The sequence below is a fragment of the Neodiprion fabricii genome, chromosome 3 (genome assembly GCF_021155785.1).
Source record: "Neodiprion fabricii isolate iyNeoFabr1 chromosome 3, iyNeoFabr1.1, whole genome shotgun sequence".
Lineage (NCBI taxonomy): Eukaryota > Metazoa > Arthropoda > Insecta > Hymenoptera > Diprionidae > Neodiprion > Neodiprion fabricii.
This window is the reverse complement of record NC_060241.1, coordinates 21,667,412-21,685,516: the sequence shown is the minus strand read 5'-3', so window position 1 is coordinate 21,685,516 and position 18,105 is coordinate 21,667,412. Positions and strand designations below refer to the sequence as shown.

The following is an 18,105-nucleotide window of genomic DNA, read 5'->3' as shown; positions in this document are numbered from 1 at the left end:
CCTTTTACCCATCCCTTTGTTGTCTTTTTTAGAATCACGCAGAAGTTTTGGTCCACCATAATCCCGTTATATACTGTCACGTGACAGCTCGTTTTACTGTGGGGCTAGATGGTGGATTTCAGCTGTCAGTGACACAGAGTCAACCTCGTTACGTATTATACATATATCTTGGACAGGTTGGACACGTTAATCTCCCCATTACATGCTACTTACAAATTATTCATGCACAGATACGGTTAAGATTTTGTGTATATCAGGGCCGGAAATTCTAGAAATTCTTAAAGCGGAGTTTAATTGGCAGGGGGCAGAAAAAGGTAGGGATAATATTTCAAAATGTATTTTATTCACAATTAGGTCGCAAATGTATGAAATCGGTTTTCGAATGAAGTATTTTCTAATAAGAATATTTCTCTGAAAAATTACTCGGAAAATTTTATTATGACGGATCGCGTATAGAGTTCTGCACATAAGTTTTCCGAAGTTTTCCAAAGAACTCTTGTCGAGTTTTGTTCTGACCGTTTCTCAATAGCTTTGGTAAATTCCACATTTATTATTTAGCCTATCGACAGGCTGTACATACGGCTGAATTTTTATACGAACTTTTATATGATAATGGAAATGTACTCGATTTCAATATTGACTAATATATCTCTAAATATCTGATAGACGTCGACACCGAGTAGAGCGTCTGCTTGAGTATAATGCCAATAACCTACCACGCAGAATAATGATGACAAAAAACGTATGACAAATCTTGAAGACAGAGCTCAGAAAAAAGCTTTAATTAGCCACACGAGAGATGAGTCAGAAAGGATGCAAAATTATATGCAGAATAAAAAAAAATTTTAATGGGACCAGATTTCTCCACGTCCACGTATTTGGTTCCCTGTAATGTCAAGAGTGAATACAATTAAGACTGGTGAGAATTCACGAAGTTAGAGCGATGGTAATGCGAACGATACAAACATTTGGAAAAATGTCTATACTGCAACTTCGCGATGAGTTTTCCTTGAAAAAATTTGCGAAACAGCGATTGCTCTTCAACTTTAACCTGACAAAAAGTCGATAATAGTCATAAAATTGACAAAAGGTGCGAGGGATATGATGAGGCGTTGTGATTATTGTGAAAAAGATGCCATTTCCTGGCATACGTACGTAGATGCTAACAGTTGAAATGCCAAGTTCACACGGGTAAACCGAAGTCAAAAGCAACGTGCCAGAAGCAAAGCAAAATCAAACAACTTTTTGTCCTAGGGTCACCGCATGTCACGGAAAAAGATAATACTAGATTAACCGTAAATTGACATGCCATAAACAGATAGTTAATATCTCGATATACACGTCAGATATTCAGATTTTTGCGAAAAATTTTACATCCAGTGCCGATATTTCCTGTATACGCAAAAGAAAACGAAGACATCAGGACGGATGATCGGCCCATGAATCGTTATCTATTTCGTGAAGCAATTAACAAAATCACAAACTCCACTTTGGATCACAATTTAGTATAATTTTACTCTCTAAAAAATTACGAAGTTCTTCCGCTTGAAGCTTGTACAAAAGATGGCTTCGTAATCCCGAAATGTAAAGTTATCCGTCACATCACACTAATGTTATATTTCACGTATGTGCAACCATTTGGTTAGCACACGCCGACAAAGAAGTCAAGCGGTGCTTTTTCTTGCGACTTAATTTACAAATATTGATAATTCGAACTAAAAACTTATTTTTATCAAAGTAAATATATAGCCTATGCTACAATCCTTCGTATTCACAATCACTGATTTCGGAGACATAATATCGATCATATATATGATGTAATTGCACGCTTATAAGTCAAGTATGCTATCGAGTTAGACTGAGAGATAAAAACGTACGAAAAACTTGACATCCCTGTTGAGGAAACGAATTTTGCCTCTGCGGACCGCGGAATTATAATAGAACTGTTCGACACGTGGAATTTCAATTTTTAAGGTAGAATATTTCCAACCACACCTCAAGTCGTATTCATATTGACCGAAGTTCTGTAATTCATAAGAAACACTTCCAATCTAAACTAATTATTTATGAACGAAATTTTCACGACGAGTATTTCAGTCAACTTGCGCACGGTATACGTTGAAACTACAGACAAAATTGACTGAGTGTTTTCAGCGATATTATATATATATATATATATATTAGGATGAAGGGTGATAAAAACATTTAACCTCTTACATTGGCTATAGACACCGAGTTTATAGAGACCATAATATCAGTCGACGCGTTTCACGTACGCTGATAAAAATATGTTATCGACTCTATCAGATGTGTTTTTCTATTTAGTACGAAGGTAATATTCTTTATTGACCCAATTCTATATCAGTTGATTCAGCTAAATATCAATTCAAGTCAACCGTTTGTTAATTCTATCAACCATGATATTTACATGGATCATTCAATTGTAACGTCGAGACTACATGGAAAACCACAACGATAACATTTTTTCTGAATGTTTCAATTTAAAGTCTAACAGGGCTCTCCATGCCATTCAATATCTTGCCTGTCATCAATCTTTACAGAAATCCAAAACCTCAAAAATATGCATGAACATTTACCGTCATCAAATAAACCCGAGGATGTTTGGTTTTCAAATAAATTTAGGTGATTTTACACGATTTACACTAACTACGCGATTTCTAAAGAGTTCCGAATTACCTGTAAAATTATAATCATACGTGTTCTTTTGTCAAATACTTTCAATTTCTTTATCATCAATTTAAAGGTCCAAGTCCGACAATGGAATTGCCACGACTTCCTCTGGACATCGTCGTGTCTCCACTTGTTCTATCCCGGCGTGGAGGAGTAACAATATCCCAACACATTCTACGGATATTTCTCTCGGTGAGTTTATTACCATTTACTACTCTTCCATTCTCGTTTTACGTAGCATAAACACGAATACATTTTTAGCCAAAAAAACGCAAGGATGTTTCGTAATATTCAGAATTATTAGTTTGCTTCTTCTCTGTCTCTCCGTTAAGCGACTTTCGATGTTACCGCACTTGCCTTGATTGAGTGCCTCAAGTATACTTGAGGCAGGCACGGCAGAAACTGAAATTAAACCAAAGACACGTGATCTCGATATTTAACAGTCCAGGTACAGGTTCTCTCAAGGTATAAGCGCGTACACAATAATTAGGGGCCTCAAATCACGCACGTTACTGCAAGGGCACGTGCGTGCGTCTTAGATTTAGTTTGGTCAGTTCGTTCTGGCAATCAGGTCAAGGCTGCAGTTATGTACTTGAGACTTGAACATTACTATCTGCGAATCTCCTTCCAGGTGGCTCAAACTCGAGGCCATTCATTGACAATGAGAGACATTGATAATCCAGAGACGGATGATAATAATAGCAGACGTGTAACTCGGTTCTTTGAGACAGTGGAATTGATTTAATAATATTAGCACTGCCGTAAGAACACGAGTTTCAACTTTCCAACTACGATGCAGGCACTTTGCAAAACTTCAAATTGCTTACTTCCATAAGAAACAGGCTTCGGGGGGGAATAACAGCTATTTTGATCTATAGTTGTAAAGTCGGCTTATGCATAAACCAGCTGGAAGAGCAATGAAATGCGCGATTATAATTCGTCTGAATTAATACGAAAAGAAAGTGACTGATAAGGATGAGTAGAAAGAGAAGAAGAACGCAGGAAGTGGCGGAACGTCAAGCGTAGATTGGAGAAAAAGGAATAATCGTTGGACAGATATGTCTCCTCGAGGCCGCCATGGTTGTAAACTGACAAGTTCGAACTGTTTGATAGCATTTTTGAGCGTAGCTATTACCAAGGACCCGTAATAAACATTCGGAGCTTTCGCCATTTCTGACGTAAGAGCACGCCACAAGGACTTGGTAGCGGCGTCGAGGAAGTGAGATGGAAAAAAACAAATACATTGTTGAATTCTCTTCGTACTCTTTGACATACATAGATTCATGCTCAACATTGCTCGTGTGCGTACGTATGTATAATAATGTGTGTGCACTGCATGCTCGAACTTCGACGAATGGAAATTAGATCACGAGTTCCAGCATCGAGTATGTTCCATATTCTTGGTATCCTCAACAGAGACATGAAAAATGAATCAACAACCAATCTGTAGCGCTGTCTATGGCAAGTAATTCATAGGGAGCTTACGGCGAAACATTTTATGACGCCTATACTTTACCTACAATTTTGCACGAGAGTCTTCCTGGCGCCATTTCATAAGTCGAATACGACGGACTTAATTGCATTCCCTTTAAGAGGGGACCTTCATCATGAACATGAACATGTCACAACGGAATTTCTTGATAAAAACCTCGGTTTTATTACAGAAATCAATTGGCCCTTTGATATAGATAAAATTTTGTGGAAGTCGGCATTTCTAAGAACCTTGACAGTGGCGCTTGTACAACTATTCCTTAAGTTAACCAAACTTTCATTGTACACGTTGGTATTTGCATAGTGACCTTACTACTTAGTGTATCATAAATGTATAATAAAAGGCTCAACAGAAAACCATCAGTATAAGATCTATTCAAGGTTTGAGAACACATTCGTAATCGGGAATACTTGAGTGTATAGCGTTTTTGGGTCATTGAAGCGATACGAAAAATAATCAACTTGGGACGTTTAATGTAATAATACTTTCTCTGAACAACGAGACCAAGAGAACGTTGGTTTGTTCGCTGAATTCGATCGATTTTCGTCGCGTGTACACGGAGCTTGCGGCTATATAATTTCACGCGCAAATCACCACCCCGGACTGCTGCGGCTTGTGACTCCGTAGGCCTGCTGCATTCAATAGAAAAGTTATTTTTGAACAGCAGGCGTAAACGTGGCGAGGTTAGACGGAAATCCGGGTTCAGGTGCGTGAAGTAGGATCAATATTTGAAGCAGGAATCCCTGGAGCCCGAAGCCAATGGTGTTTCCGACAAGGTGTTAAATTCACATCGGGAATGGTCTCTCTTGTTATATCTCGAAGTAATTATTGCCGCACTTCAACCTCGACAGAGAAGTTCCTGTCCAGCTGTTGCATCCTTTATTAAAGGCGCAATTAATCACATCTAGACTAAACCTGTTCTCGTCTTCGATATCATCCAGGCTCAAAGAACAACCAGCTTGACCGCTTTGATTCAGTTACCTTGACATTAATTTTATACAGTATTTATGCAATTCAAAATAAGACTCGTAAAAAGCTTCGCTCGTTTGGAATCAAGAGAACGACGGTCAGCGTTTACAAATGAGTGGCGTCAGGTACATATGCGACTGAAGATGTCGCTTGATACTTTTGGACATTACTCAACGCTCCTTACGATGATCCTCATTTCTGATGTCTAGTATACCGTCCGTGATAAACTATAGGTGACTTTATTTTCGATATCTTTGTGTCCAATATATGCGAGACTTGATTTTTACTGTCCTACGGAAAAAATCTATTGACTTTACCAAACGTTGGATTTTCCCACTTATAACGGGATCGAGAATCGTTTAAAGCGCATCGGTGAAACCCAGAAACGTCACTGGAGTATTTATATGGAAATGTAGGCAATGTATAGTTTCCCTAAATCGGGAGTTACATACGTGTTTAAATATACGTGAAGGTTTCAGCGGAAGGCCAATTCGAGAATCGATCCTATTCTGCTTTTCGAATATATTATGAAATTATAAAGATTAGATTATATCTGCTCGATGTACCTACCATTGAGGGACGAATGGAACAGATGTTCTTGTAAGTGCGTCTGTGCATACGGTATGCATGTGGGGCACGGACAGTTTTTATCATCGGGTTCTTCCCGTCTGACAATCTCATAACTAACACTGTACCGTGATGATATATTCAGTGTCGCAAATACCGCAGGCAAATGTGAACTGTCCTAAACCAGCTGAAGTTTTGAGGTCTGTCGCGACCTTGAAGAGACTTACACCCTGCCATTGTGGAGAGATCTCCGGTTCCATCGAATGGCTCGGGCATCCAACCGAAACCGCAGGACCTTCTCTTGTTGTACCGCCAGAACCGAAACTACTCTAACAAACCTGAACCCATATTTGGCTTGTCAGTCAGCTTTGACTCTGGGAACTTTTGCATCCTGTGTAGAGCTACGAGGAAAGGTCTTCTGGTTAGACTGCCGGACCCCAAAGGGTGATGAAAATTTTTCCACCCACGTACCTCTGTGGTTAACGTCCGGTGCTAACTCTGACACCATCTGAATCCTTGAGCCAATACCGCGTTTGGCTTAGAACCAACTGCAAAAAGTGTTTTGCTCGGGCACTGTTCAAAAATGGACTCAAGTTGAAACCGATTATATTTTAGAAAATAGTCTCTTCGTCAAATTACTGTTTGTTAGAGAATTTGTAGTTTGATATATGGAAAATCGTTCGCGATTGTGCAGCTCACAATCTGTATACGTCTGCATCGGTTTTTTTTACATTGAGTGCATTATTGGAATTTTTTGTTCCATACCACTAAGCTACGCTTTCACACTCGAAGACGTGCTTTTTTCTCTCTGATCGCACATCTTTCTCGAAAAATATTCTCTTCAAATTCATCAAGATTTCGAATTACATCTCTGAACTGATATCGCTAACTGATATGCGATTTTTGTTGAAGAAGTTTGCAGCCTTTTCATAATTGTCTTGATTTCGTTAAAACCGTACGAATTTCGATTTAGGCTTTTCTTCTATTCGTACCCTCGATTAGTGACAGTTGCAGGTCATCCATTTCTGAATGGAATGATTGAAGTATTGTTAGTTCTATATTTGGTAAACTAGTACATACATTTATGCTGAATTGCTATCCATAACGAATATTTTTTATACCTACAACAAATGCAAAGAATTTGGAAACACCGAGAAAAACAATCGTATTGTTGTGGCTGATATTGACATTCTGCAGTAATCCAATGTGCAACAGCTCATCGAAAAGTCTATAATCCTAATTCGCCTGCTAACTCTAGTTCAGGATTGTTATAAAATGCTAAATTTACGAGAAATAGATTCCGATAGGCTCTGTAGCAAGCTATTGAATTTCGAATCACTCAAAACTACCATAATCGGGTGCAACGATACAAACGTTCTCGTTATGGGTACCTTCGTATGCTTTTGCCACCGCACCGAGAGAAATTTCTAGTTGTGGTTACTATACAGTCCTCGAATATTTTAAATTTTTACCATAACCGACAAATACAGTTTTAGGTGCAAGATGAAAATTAGTTTTTTAGCTGTGACCAAAAATTCTGGTATGTATTTGTTTTGATCATTAACACTCGTAATACACTTTCTTGTAACTACATATAATTGCGATAATTTGATATCGACCGCCGCAATAATAAATTTGTCTTGAAGGAACCAGCATAGCAGCTTTAAAAAAACGGACCGTTTAAAATTGACTTATTTGTAATTACACGTCATTTCACTTAAAATAAGTGGTGAAAAAAAACTTTGTGCCGTGAGGGTTTTTCCTTCCACACCGATGGCCCAATTCACCCTTTCGATGCTTCATATTATTTAATAAATTTGTTTTCATCGTACGAATGTGCGATGTAAGAAAAAAAAATCAACCAACTTATATGCAAATCAGAGAACTATTTTTTGGAAAATTAAGGCAACTGATCACAATTGCTCTGACGATTTGTTATTTTCGAAACTTTGCATTTAAACGACGAGTAATGGTTCTTTGAAGAATATGTGGCATATTCTAGATGTATATAGAATGGATTGGGCTATCAGCGTGGAAAAATCCTTACGACACAAATTTTTTTCACCCGTGTTATTAATTTTGAATAAAAAAGAAATCGATTTTGGACTATGCTAAATTTTTTGAAAGCCGCTTCACTGGTCCTCCGAACGTATTACTATGCTGGAAAATTTAGTACACTAAACAAACTGCTCCTATACTTCAATAACCAGAAAATGTAGCAGTGACAACTATAATCACACTAAATAGTTACTGGTTCTCCAAATTTTCTTGTCTATTAGAACAACATTGAAACCGTCGTCGTAACGATATAAATTTTACCAGAATTTTCTAGAATAACATTATTTTCGTTGCGACCTTTTCGAGAAATAAATTATCCCCTATAATTCAACCTAACCTGACGTCAAAATTATCTTCCGCGTATTTTCCACGGTTTGGATTATGTTCCGATCCAGCCGGATGTTTTTTGGTGTCTTTCGGCACCTCCGAACAGACACTTTAAAGGTCTACGAGACGGTTTCATCGATCGGAAACTGGGTAGCTTGGTCCGACGTTAGTTGGCGCTGAGGGCGTAGCTGCACCATCCCCGCGTATCGGTTCCGTTTCGCGGTAACCGCGTAGGGACGTTGCGATGCGAGACGATCCGACGGACGTCCATTGTCGGTGTCGCTATAGACACATTCCCGGATAGCCTAGTACGACGCCGTCGTTGCATTCGGAACGATCCTCTCTCCTCATGATACCGTACTCCACGTGTCTGTGTTTCCGAGGGCGTCGCGACTCCCGTCGCTGGGTCGTCGTCAACGACAACCTCTGTCCCCTGCCGGTAAGTCGCACCACCAATCAACAAACGCAACTACAAATCAAAACGAGATAAACCAGCTTGTTTACAGGTCCCCCCTCCCCCTTTCTTATATAAAAAAAAAAAAAAAAAAAACAAACGGAAAACAATCGGCAACTTGCGCCGTTTGAGATACCCGAGATCGTAATACTCCGAAAAGATGGTTCTACAATTGATTTCAGATCGGTGTAGCCATAACAACCTAACCTAACCTGTAACTACCCTCGTAAGTAGGATATTGACCCTTACAAGTCGTCTATAGGTGGGTGTGCGGTATTCTACGCACATCCGTTGGCTCTTTTTTTTTTTTACCTTGTGCCGGGTTGGTACCTCCGACTTTGTTTCTGAAGTATTTTGCTATGCGTGAATTTTTTTTCGTTTCGTCAGTTTCGGAACCCAGATGGATACGAACCTATGCTATCGCTTTGTATCTTCACGTAGGTACATATATGTAGTTCTGCGTTATCGTGCTGCGTAAAACGATTTTTTATCTGGAGTAGCTACAGGACTTGGCTCAAATCTACCAGAAATATCGTTGACATATATTTTTTTCACGGAAGGTATGTGCGATGATCGTTTATTCGTCAATTGATGGATGGTACGATATTCGAATCAGCTGCTACACACCCTGTGTCTGCAATCAAATTTACGTATAACATACCGAATGAAAGGGTGTGTCACACGAAATGGTAATGCGCGGAGTATGAATAGTGTCAATGCATTGGTCACCCTTCCAAGTACAATTAGGGACCATTCTTTCTGATTGCATCTACTTTTTTCTCCAACGTAATCGGCACAAATCAGAGCTGCTTTTATTTTCCTTCATTTTGAAAGAGCCGGTAAGGGTTGGAAATTTACCAATTAAAAAAGTTCGGTGTTTGTGGGGGACTTGATTGAACTCGTTGTATTTTCCGAAAAGCGAAGAACAAACGGTTTTGATAAGACATTATCGCATTTTTGTTTCGAGTCCAATGCAATGCCACGTACACACGTTTTGAACAGAAAACAAATACATTGTGAATGTATTGACTGATTTAGTGGAATATTGTTTGAAGTCTTATTGCGATCGTGAAACTTGTGAAAATTTACTTCCTCAAATTTGCTTGGAAATCTGATTTGCAAAAAGTGGTGTGACCTTGTACAATCGATTTTGTTGTGAGGCAAAATTTTCAAATCGTTGCGACACGAATCACCATCTAAACAATTATATGCCGTTGGTAGTTGTTGGCAAATTATTTTGTAGGATGTCTTCAAAACTCAGCAAGTTTGAAATTCCGATGAGCACGTGGTCACGTGAACAATTTAGGAACATTTACGAGAATCCATTTCATTATTTCGTAGAACATCGATTTTTATTTCAAATTTCGTTGTGATGTGGTCGTTCTGATGTTAGAAAGTGCGCTGTGGTCAGCCAGGGCTGATGAATTGTCGTATGAATTGATAATTGAATAATTTGAAAAATAAAACCTCAAAGCTCGTTGCGTAGTGGAATAAATTCATACAAAATCCTTCAATAGCGTGATCACTTTACGAAAAATTTCAAATCGATTAAAAGTTTTAAGAAAAAATTACCTTGATTCTCAGAAATACTTCCAAATCGGCGATGTATCACCATGCTCAACACACCTCAAATCGAAACAGAATAATCTCTGGAATAGAATATCATGACATGTGCATATATTACCATATCAACTGTATTTTTGTGCAACTGTACAAGCTGGCATACGGGTACATTATATAATTAATAATAGCTGGCTAAAATAAATGATTTGGACCATACCGATTATCTTGCTTTAGTGTGAATACGCATCTTGGTACCTTTGATACTGTGGAGTTCAGATCGTTATTGAGTCTGAGTGAATTACCGTACAAATTATATGGTTGTTCTATTCGGTTTAGTCGCTTCCTTGGCAAGGGTTCTGAGGTACTTTAAAATTATCAGTGAATACACTTTAATAATTAGTAACAACTTCAATATTTTTGGACGTGACTTTACTTCCGATATGATATTAATTTTTGTGGCCCAAAGCGGGATTAGAACGAATATGGACAAACTAAGAAAAGAGCAGAGTGGCGAGTAAGTCTCCCTTTGTTACGCACAGAATCGTGAATGACAATCATGGCCAGAATTTGTCTTAAGAATGAGGGCACAGTAGCGGAACTTTTTAAGTCACCGAAGTATATAAAAGATAAACTCAAGTGGTTTAACTTCGCCAAATTAATTCGCCGCGAGGCTTCGTTACGTCTTTTACAATGATCTCCCTCCCGGCCAAGTTTTGTGCGCTACGGGCTTCGTGCTGAAGGCAGTCGGAAGATACGAAAATGCCACAAAAACGACGAAAAGAATTTTCCTTGTCTCATAATTGCGTCGCTCATGTTGCACGTCAAATCTGTATTGACCCGGACACCGTCGTCGAGCATTATACGTACACGTACGAAGATGTCCGAGGCATCTGCCTCTTCACGAGCGCGTTCCTTCTTTGACACTAAATGAACAGTAAGATGACATCGATCCCGGCCACGTACGCGCGGTTATACGAGGTCGAGGATCTCGTCTCGCCTTGTAGATTAATGTAATATTTTGACGATTCGTCCTGTCGCTCATACGCAGTGCAGTGAGCAAGTGCGGGTGCGTTAATTAAGAATGATTCGGTGGATCGTTGGATCAAAAGATTGGAAAATAGAAAAATGACATGTAAAAAATGTCTGTCTATGTTTCTTGGGCCAATGATGGAAATGAATCTGATTATAAGCACATTTGGAAAAGCAAGCTATAATATCAACAAACAAGTCCGCGAACGCGCATGCGCGGAGTACAGGAAAGACCATTTTTCACTCCTACGAGTTGAAGAAATTGTCTTTCACATGGTGATGTGAACTTAGAAAAGATGTAAAAAGCTTCGTTGAACTTACGTAGGAGTTTCTATAAATCAATGAACCCACAAGCAATATTAAATCTTGAACCTGATGAATTCGGATTTTCGGTTTCTTGGTCGGTATTAAACGATTTCACCTGTCGTTTGTGAGGATTTTCAAGAGACTTAATTTCTTTCAAGTTTAAGGTTCCGATCATCTGATCATACTATCACAATACTACCCTGGCTAAATTAATATCGCAAACGCGAATACGGAATCGATTTGATGGTGGAATTTATTGTTGAAGTAAGTCGTGAAACACAATGTGCACTGTGGTGCACTGATTTTTAATGAAAGTCATGACGATATGTACAAACAGTACGTATCACCCTACTTCCCAGGCTTAACACCCAATACAGTTCATGATTACTTAAATTTTATAGAGTTATCACGAGAGATTACTTAACGAATAATTTTACTGTGACCAGGTGATTTCTCACGATTTCTAAGATTTCATATGATTTTTCATCATTTTTAAGATCACAACGAGACTTCTATAATCCTAAATAATTTCAGTGTGATTTCGGAGCTTACGAAATCATTTCGAATGATATTGACACCATGATCCCTTGAGCGAAACATACATCCCTTGGTCATACATTTATCTTCGTTCGGTGTAACAGCTTGTAACAGCTGTTGACGTACGTGCAGAATGTCGATATGCGTGTTGAGTGACGGGAAATGAAACGAAATTGAGATAAAACCATATCGACATGTCGATGCATAAATGGGGAAATTTTCAGATCGATCGGATAGTATTGAAACAAACGTGACTTTTGTTCGTAATTCGAAACCGTAACTAATTGAGGGCCACACGTCGTAGGTATGTGTTCTCACGTGGGTAGAGCTACATTTGTTATTATTGACCGAAAGTTTTAATTATACGCGGATCGCTGTGTGTGCATACGAGATGAAATCTCCCCATCTTGTTACTGCCCCGATATACGTACTATTGATGTTTACTTTGCCGGAGTATTTTACGTGATACCTACAAATACATTGTTCGTGCGTATCTTCGTCGTGTAGGTTGTATAGAGCACATATCCCCGGCCCAATTAATTGACTTGTCCCGGCCACATTTCGCCCAGATTATCGCAATTTTTCATTCAACGATCAAACAGTGCTAATTGTTGTTGGGGAGACTTTTACTCTACTGTAACAAGCAGTACATTTATTCCGATTAATTTTGCTGCCTTGTCAGTATACCTTGTCTAATATACAAAACTTACTCATCGAATTGTTTTACTTATGAAAGTATTTCACAGACATTCCAAGATTTATTCGCATCGGGAGTTTTCTGTGAAACTTGCCAATTACCGCTAGCAGATAAGCAGCTCAAGCTATGTTTTCAAATATACGAATAAAAAACGGTGCTTCGGCTGACTGTTTGCTAGAAAATAGTTTCCCAGTATGTACTGATATATATATATATATATATGTATGTGTACGCAACATACATATAGACGTACGAACAAAATTATAGGATTTCTATAATTTCCATAGATTTTGTCGATACACTGATTCAAAGTGAATACGAGTTTTGCATAAATAATATAATACTTTCAGATATATTAAACTCTACATTATAGAATCGATTTTTCTTTACAAAAATTTTTCCACGTGGAAAAATTTTTCTTTACAAAAATTTTTCCACGTGGAAAAGAAGTTTGGGTAATTGAAAAACTTTCCATACACGTAAAGATTTCCTTTAAATATGAATATTGGCATGAATAACGATAGAGAAAATTGGTTTCAGGTTGCTATAATTTATGATTTTCCATAAAAACGAGACATATTCGGTGTATTTCTTGTAGAATTATCTAATTGTTTACAAATTTTAATTTTTTCTTACTGCGAATATCATGCCTTAATTATTTGTTTCAGTGAAAAGTAGAATAATTTATACGAAACCAATTTCATCTCTTGCAGATCATAATTGTGTCACCCATTTTTTGACATTCACAATGAGATCCAGAACCACTTCGAAACAAGTTTTGTTCTATGTAGAAATCCATAAAATCAGTTGTTTGCAACACGTGATTGGTTGACACGTGATTGGTAACGCAATGTTTACATGTTTGGATTGTAATTAGTCAGGAATCGTTTAAATAATTAGTACAATTATACAACGCTTCTGGCCCTCTTACGAGATCGTACCTTGCGTTTTGGCCATTTCAATTTGCATAAATTATCGGTGAGATACTTTAATTATTACCGGAATCGCCGTAACGATACGTTGAAAATGCATATGTGTATAGACTGGCATTGCGAACGGATTGTGCAAATTTAATGGCTACACTGAACAAAGATTTGCTCTATTATTCCTGGAATATAGCCATTACTCGAAATACGTGAATTGCTGAAGTTTTACACCGAATAATAACAGTCTCTCTTGTTTATATCTGTGTAGTGAAATGTATCGAAGTGTGAACGAATCGTTCAATGTAGTATATAAAGCTCATGCAGTTCTTTCAAGAAGTTAAGAATAAAAGACATCGTGGTGAATTCTTGCCACTCGAAAATCATTGTTAGTCCTACGTAAGCTCGTTATGTCAATTGTTCACGGATAAAATTCATAATAAATTGCACGAAGTGAAAAATTTATCACCATTATGCGTTGTTTTCAACGTAAAAAGAATTCTTCAACATTTACATTCGCTTGCCGATTTTATTATCAGCATACGTACCGAGAGACACCGGTGAAACTTAGCAGATTGAGTGCCCAATTGCGTGTGTCCGAGCTTTATCAGATTTTTCGCGCAGGCTGGCCACCTCAAGCCTCGGCTGTTAAACGCGACTTATGACAGTTAGATAGGTGATGCGAATCTTTTAGGATAAACATGGAGATATCAAATAGTAAATGTAGTAGTAAACTTTTATTGTTAACCGACTGATGATTGATTACTGCTATGAGTCATCGAAAAAAAATTATTTCAGCCCGCCACTTGACGCGGGAGAGTTTGACATCTCATGCCCCGTTTTGAGTGAGCTGGATTTTTAAACATGTCAAGCGTTTTGAACAGATTTCACGAGATTTCAGAGACATCAAATGATTTTAGAAAATTTCACTGGATTCTAACCGATCTCAGAGGATTATCATACATTTCGTGAGATGTCAACATAATTTAGGAAATTTTAGGGAACTTGAGAGATTTTAAGCAACTTCACGGAATTGCCTGAGTGGTATACACCAGATTCCAAAGGTGGAACGACGAACCCCTTAATTGGATATTTATAGCACAACCCTAATTGTGCTAGCATGGTATTTTACTTACAATCTACATTTATTCCAACAATTGAAAATAATCTTGGAGCGACTTCGGTTTCGATCTTTGCTAATTACTCAACATATTACTCTGCAAGAGACAGTCATCGACTGAGTTTCACCGGAGTCTGGAAGTTGCGTTGTAAATTTCAAAAAGTGTCCAAGAAATACTGACTCCATTATAACATTTTCCACATTTCTGCCTGTTACGCGTAACAAATGCTGAATTCACAATCGGTTCAGAATTCAACCGTCAGTTTTCTTTAATACCTCTACTTAATGTATAATATATATGTACAAACTACAGTAGCTTATCGAGTACCGACGTTTCTGTGGGACGGGTGAAAAATTAAGTTTCTCAACATCACGTAAGTGCAAAGTATATCTCATGTGAATCCGTTCACTATGAAGCTGAACTGATTTGAACAGCGATGGATAAAAAATTAACAACACAGTTCACTGCCCGTAGAAAATAAAAACTGGTCAAGTAGTGATAGTCGGAAAGAAATTGAATTTAATCGTACAAACAGCGCCGAGAAAAGAACAACTAACAATAGTTTTTTCTTTTTAATTATTCCAGCGCATTGATCGGAAAAAGTCCGGAAATTATAATTTTGAACGAAAAAAACAAGTCCTTGCTCAGACGAAACCATGTTTTGTGTCATTGCGTAACGTTAGATGTACAGAAAAATTTATGACGAGGTCGTAATTATTCATAAAATAAAAAGTACTTCACGTTTTCGCTAAGTTCAGGCACCGTCTATACTCACTGGAGCATTGAATGCTGAAAAGTCGATATTTCAATTCATAGGCTAGTTTAAAGATCGCTGTTTGTTCAACGATAATTCGCGCCGATCGTTATTGCAAAAATTCTGAAAATCTTAGAACGAAATACGCCCTGTTTTGTGTTGCCCGACATTTTCTCATCTCGACCATAGTCGCACGAATCATTACAGCTTTACAAATACTCATTACTAGGGTAAGAAATTTTCTCCGGAAATTAATGCATCTCACGATTACTTAATTAATACAGTTATTCTTACATGCTAGAAATTTTTGTAATTTCGAAATCACCCTACAGGCATTCTTTGCCACAGAAACCCTGATTTTTCACTCGTCTGTTTGAGATCCGGGACAGTAATTAATGAAGCTCATACTTGCCTGTCTAATACAGAAGTTCTGCTACACGCAGGCAGCGTTAGGGCTCGCAGTGAAAAAAATATACACTTTTTCCCCCTCTCTTTTGGCTGTAGGGTTCGTATTTATTTTTGGAAAAATTGTCACTCAGAACCTGATGTTGGAATTCTTCGGCTGTTACGTAAATACGCGTGCAGAGTACCGCAGACACGAAACGCCTCCGTTTCTTCGAGATCTTATACGGATATTCCCTCGGGTGGATGCATCATCTCTCACCGCTTTTATAAAATTTCGTATTTATTAGACTCTTAATCTGTTCAATGAACACATTCATGACTAAAATCGGACTTTGAGCAAGTTTTGGCAAGAAATTTTGGATACATCGTAAACTTTATAGTTTGAAAATCAGATATCATGTACCATTATTAGACATAACTTCGGATTACACGTAATAAATATGGTCACAATTGGTACCTAAAGCGATCAAACATCTACCCTATATATCAGTACAGCTACGTTCGAATCTAATGTAACCAAAACTTCTCCGTTCAAAGTATCTACTGGATAATTGTGCATCGCATACTGTTAGGTGTTGAACTTTCAGGCCATTGCGACGTCAATCGCTACAACAGGACGACAACTTTGAGCTTTCATCCTGTAGATCAAACTATACAGAGACAGGGTAGTACCGATACCTTTGTCTTCCCGCATAGTCTGCTTATACAATAAAGTACTTAGTGGACTCACTGAGAACTAATTTCCTTGTCGCTGTTCTCTGCAGCATGTCATTCGAGTTTTTTGCGGCAACGAAACTCATTAAGTGTCACTTATACTAGCTACACACTAACCGCTCGATAGATATTGGCGGTTATTTCGTCTCAAAGGGTCGGACGATCAATACACCGCCCCCACCTTATCTTCTCAGCTCATCGAAAACTACACAACTTTTCTCATCCACATAGGTAGATATATCTGGTCTATTGCTCACCAGATCAGAGTATGTACTGCAGGGATACCTTGCCCGTTCCTCAATCGAATTTCTATCATCCGACACATCGTGCGTGACTGAAGTTGACGAGGAAACTGACAACTTTCGAAATTCCTCAATGCGCTTCGGAGTTTCGGTAAACGAAAATATAGAGTATCCCAGAACTGAGTACACAAAATTATAGGGGCAATAGATGGGCTTGAGTTTGGTAAATTAACTTCCAGAACGTGTGATCTCTGAAGTCGCGTTTGCGAGATACGACTGGTTGGAAAATCCCTCTAATTGTAAGCGTCGTCACACTGGAGGCATCGGTTAAGAGCAGTGTTGGGTACCACGAATTACTTTGTGTAATTAATTAATTAAAAATTACTAATTATATTACATAAGTAGATAAAAAGGATGATTTTTTTTCTGCATCGGTACTGGAATCAAACTAATATCTACGTATTAAAAGTTTTGGTATGAAGTTTCGTGAACAGTAACTTGCGTGTACTTCGCATCTCGTAAATTCTACCATCGTTCCAGTACGTAATTTCCACGTCAAGCAATGTCAGTCCTTTTCCGTGCTGCAGTGACAGACGAGAATAGAAAAATTCTTTCTCTTGTTCAATCGTTTCGAAAATTTTAAATCGCTGAGCTAAAATTCGATTGAAAAAAGTAATTGGATTCCAAGTGCTTATTGCCCTGCGGCACGACCTGCAGGGCGGTCCCGAGTGATTTCCAATGGTCGAATTCCAATCCACCATCAGTATCTACCGTCAAAGCTGCACGAAATGCACAAATTCAATTGCATCCACGCAACGTAGGATGAGTTAAAAAAAAATACCCGAGTACCGCACAGTTAAGTCTGATGCGTTACAAAGGGCTTGGCATAGCTGGCAATCCATGAATTTTAACTATAGAATAGTGGATGCACCTGCCAGGTGCACATGGCTACTTTTATTTGCTCTGATTGACCGTAATGTGGAAACGCTCCAATTTGCAATTCGACTGATGAAAAATATGTTAATGCAGTCTAAACTTAATATTTTTCACCAATGTTTAACCAATCAAGGATTTTGCTATTCACTTACAGTTCATTACTCACAAGATAAGTATCGAATTCTTGAAAAGTAAAGCTTCTATCGGTTATGGACAAGCGTATCGGTACAAATTCCATGGAGTCTGGCAAGTTTGTTAACCAAAAAATATGACAGTGAACGATGTGTGCGTAGGTGTAGGTCTCGTTGTCGGTGTTCCTC

General features: G+C 38.2%; 1 protein-coding gene across 2 annotated transcripts in view; it reads left to right on the top strand.

Annotated features, from left to right (window-relative positions):
• Window positions 1-18,105, top strand: part of LOC124177310 — a 127,083-nt gene that overhangs the window by 4,415 nt on the left and 104,563 nt on the right. Inside the window, exon 2 of one of the 2 annotated variants that reach the window (XM_046559514.1) lies at window positions 2,765-2,883. In XM_046559514.1, coding sequence (XP_046415470.1) covers window positions 2,779-2,883 — 105 coding nt within the window. In that variant the 5' untranslated portion in view covers window positions 2,765-2,778. Of the gene's footprint in view, window positions 1-2,764; window positions 2,884-18,105 lie in introns of those variants that run through there. The other variant, XM_046559517.1, reaches the window with a different exon arrangement.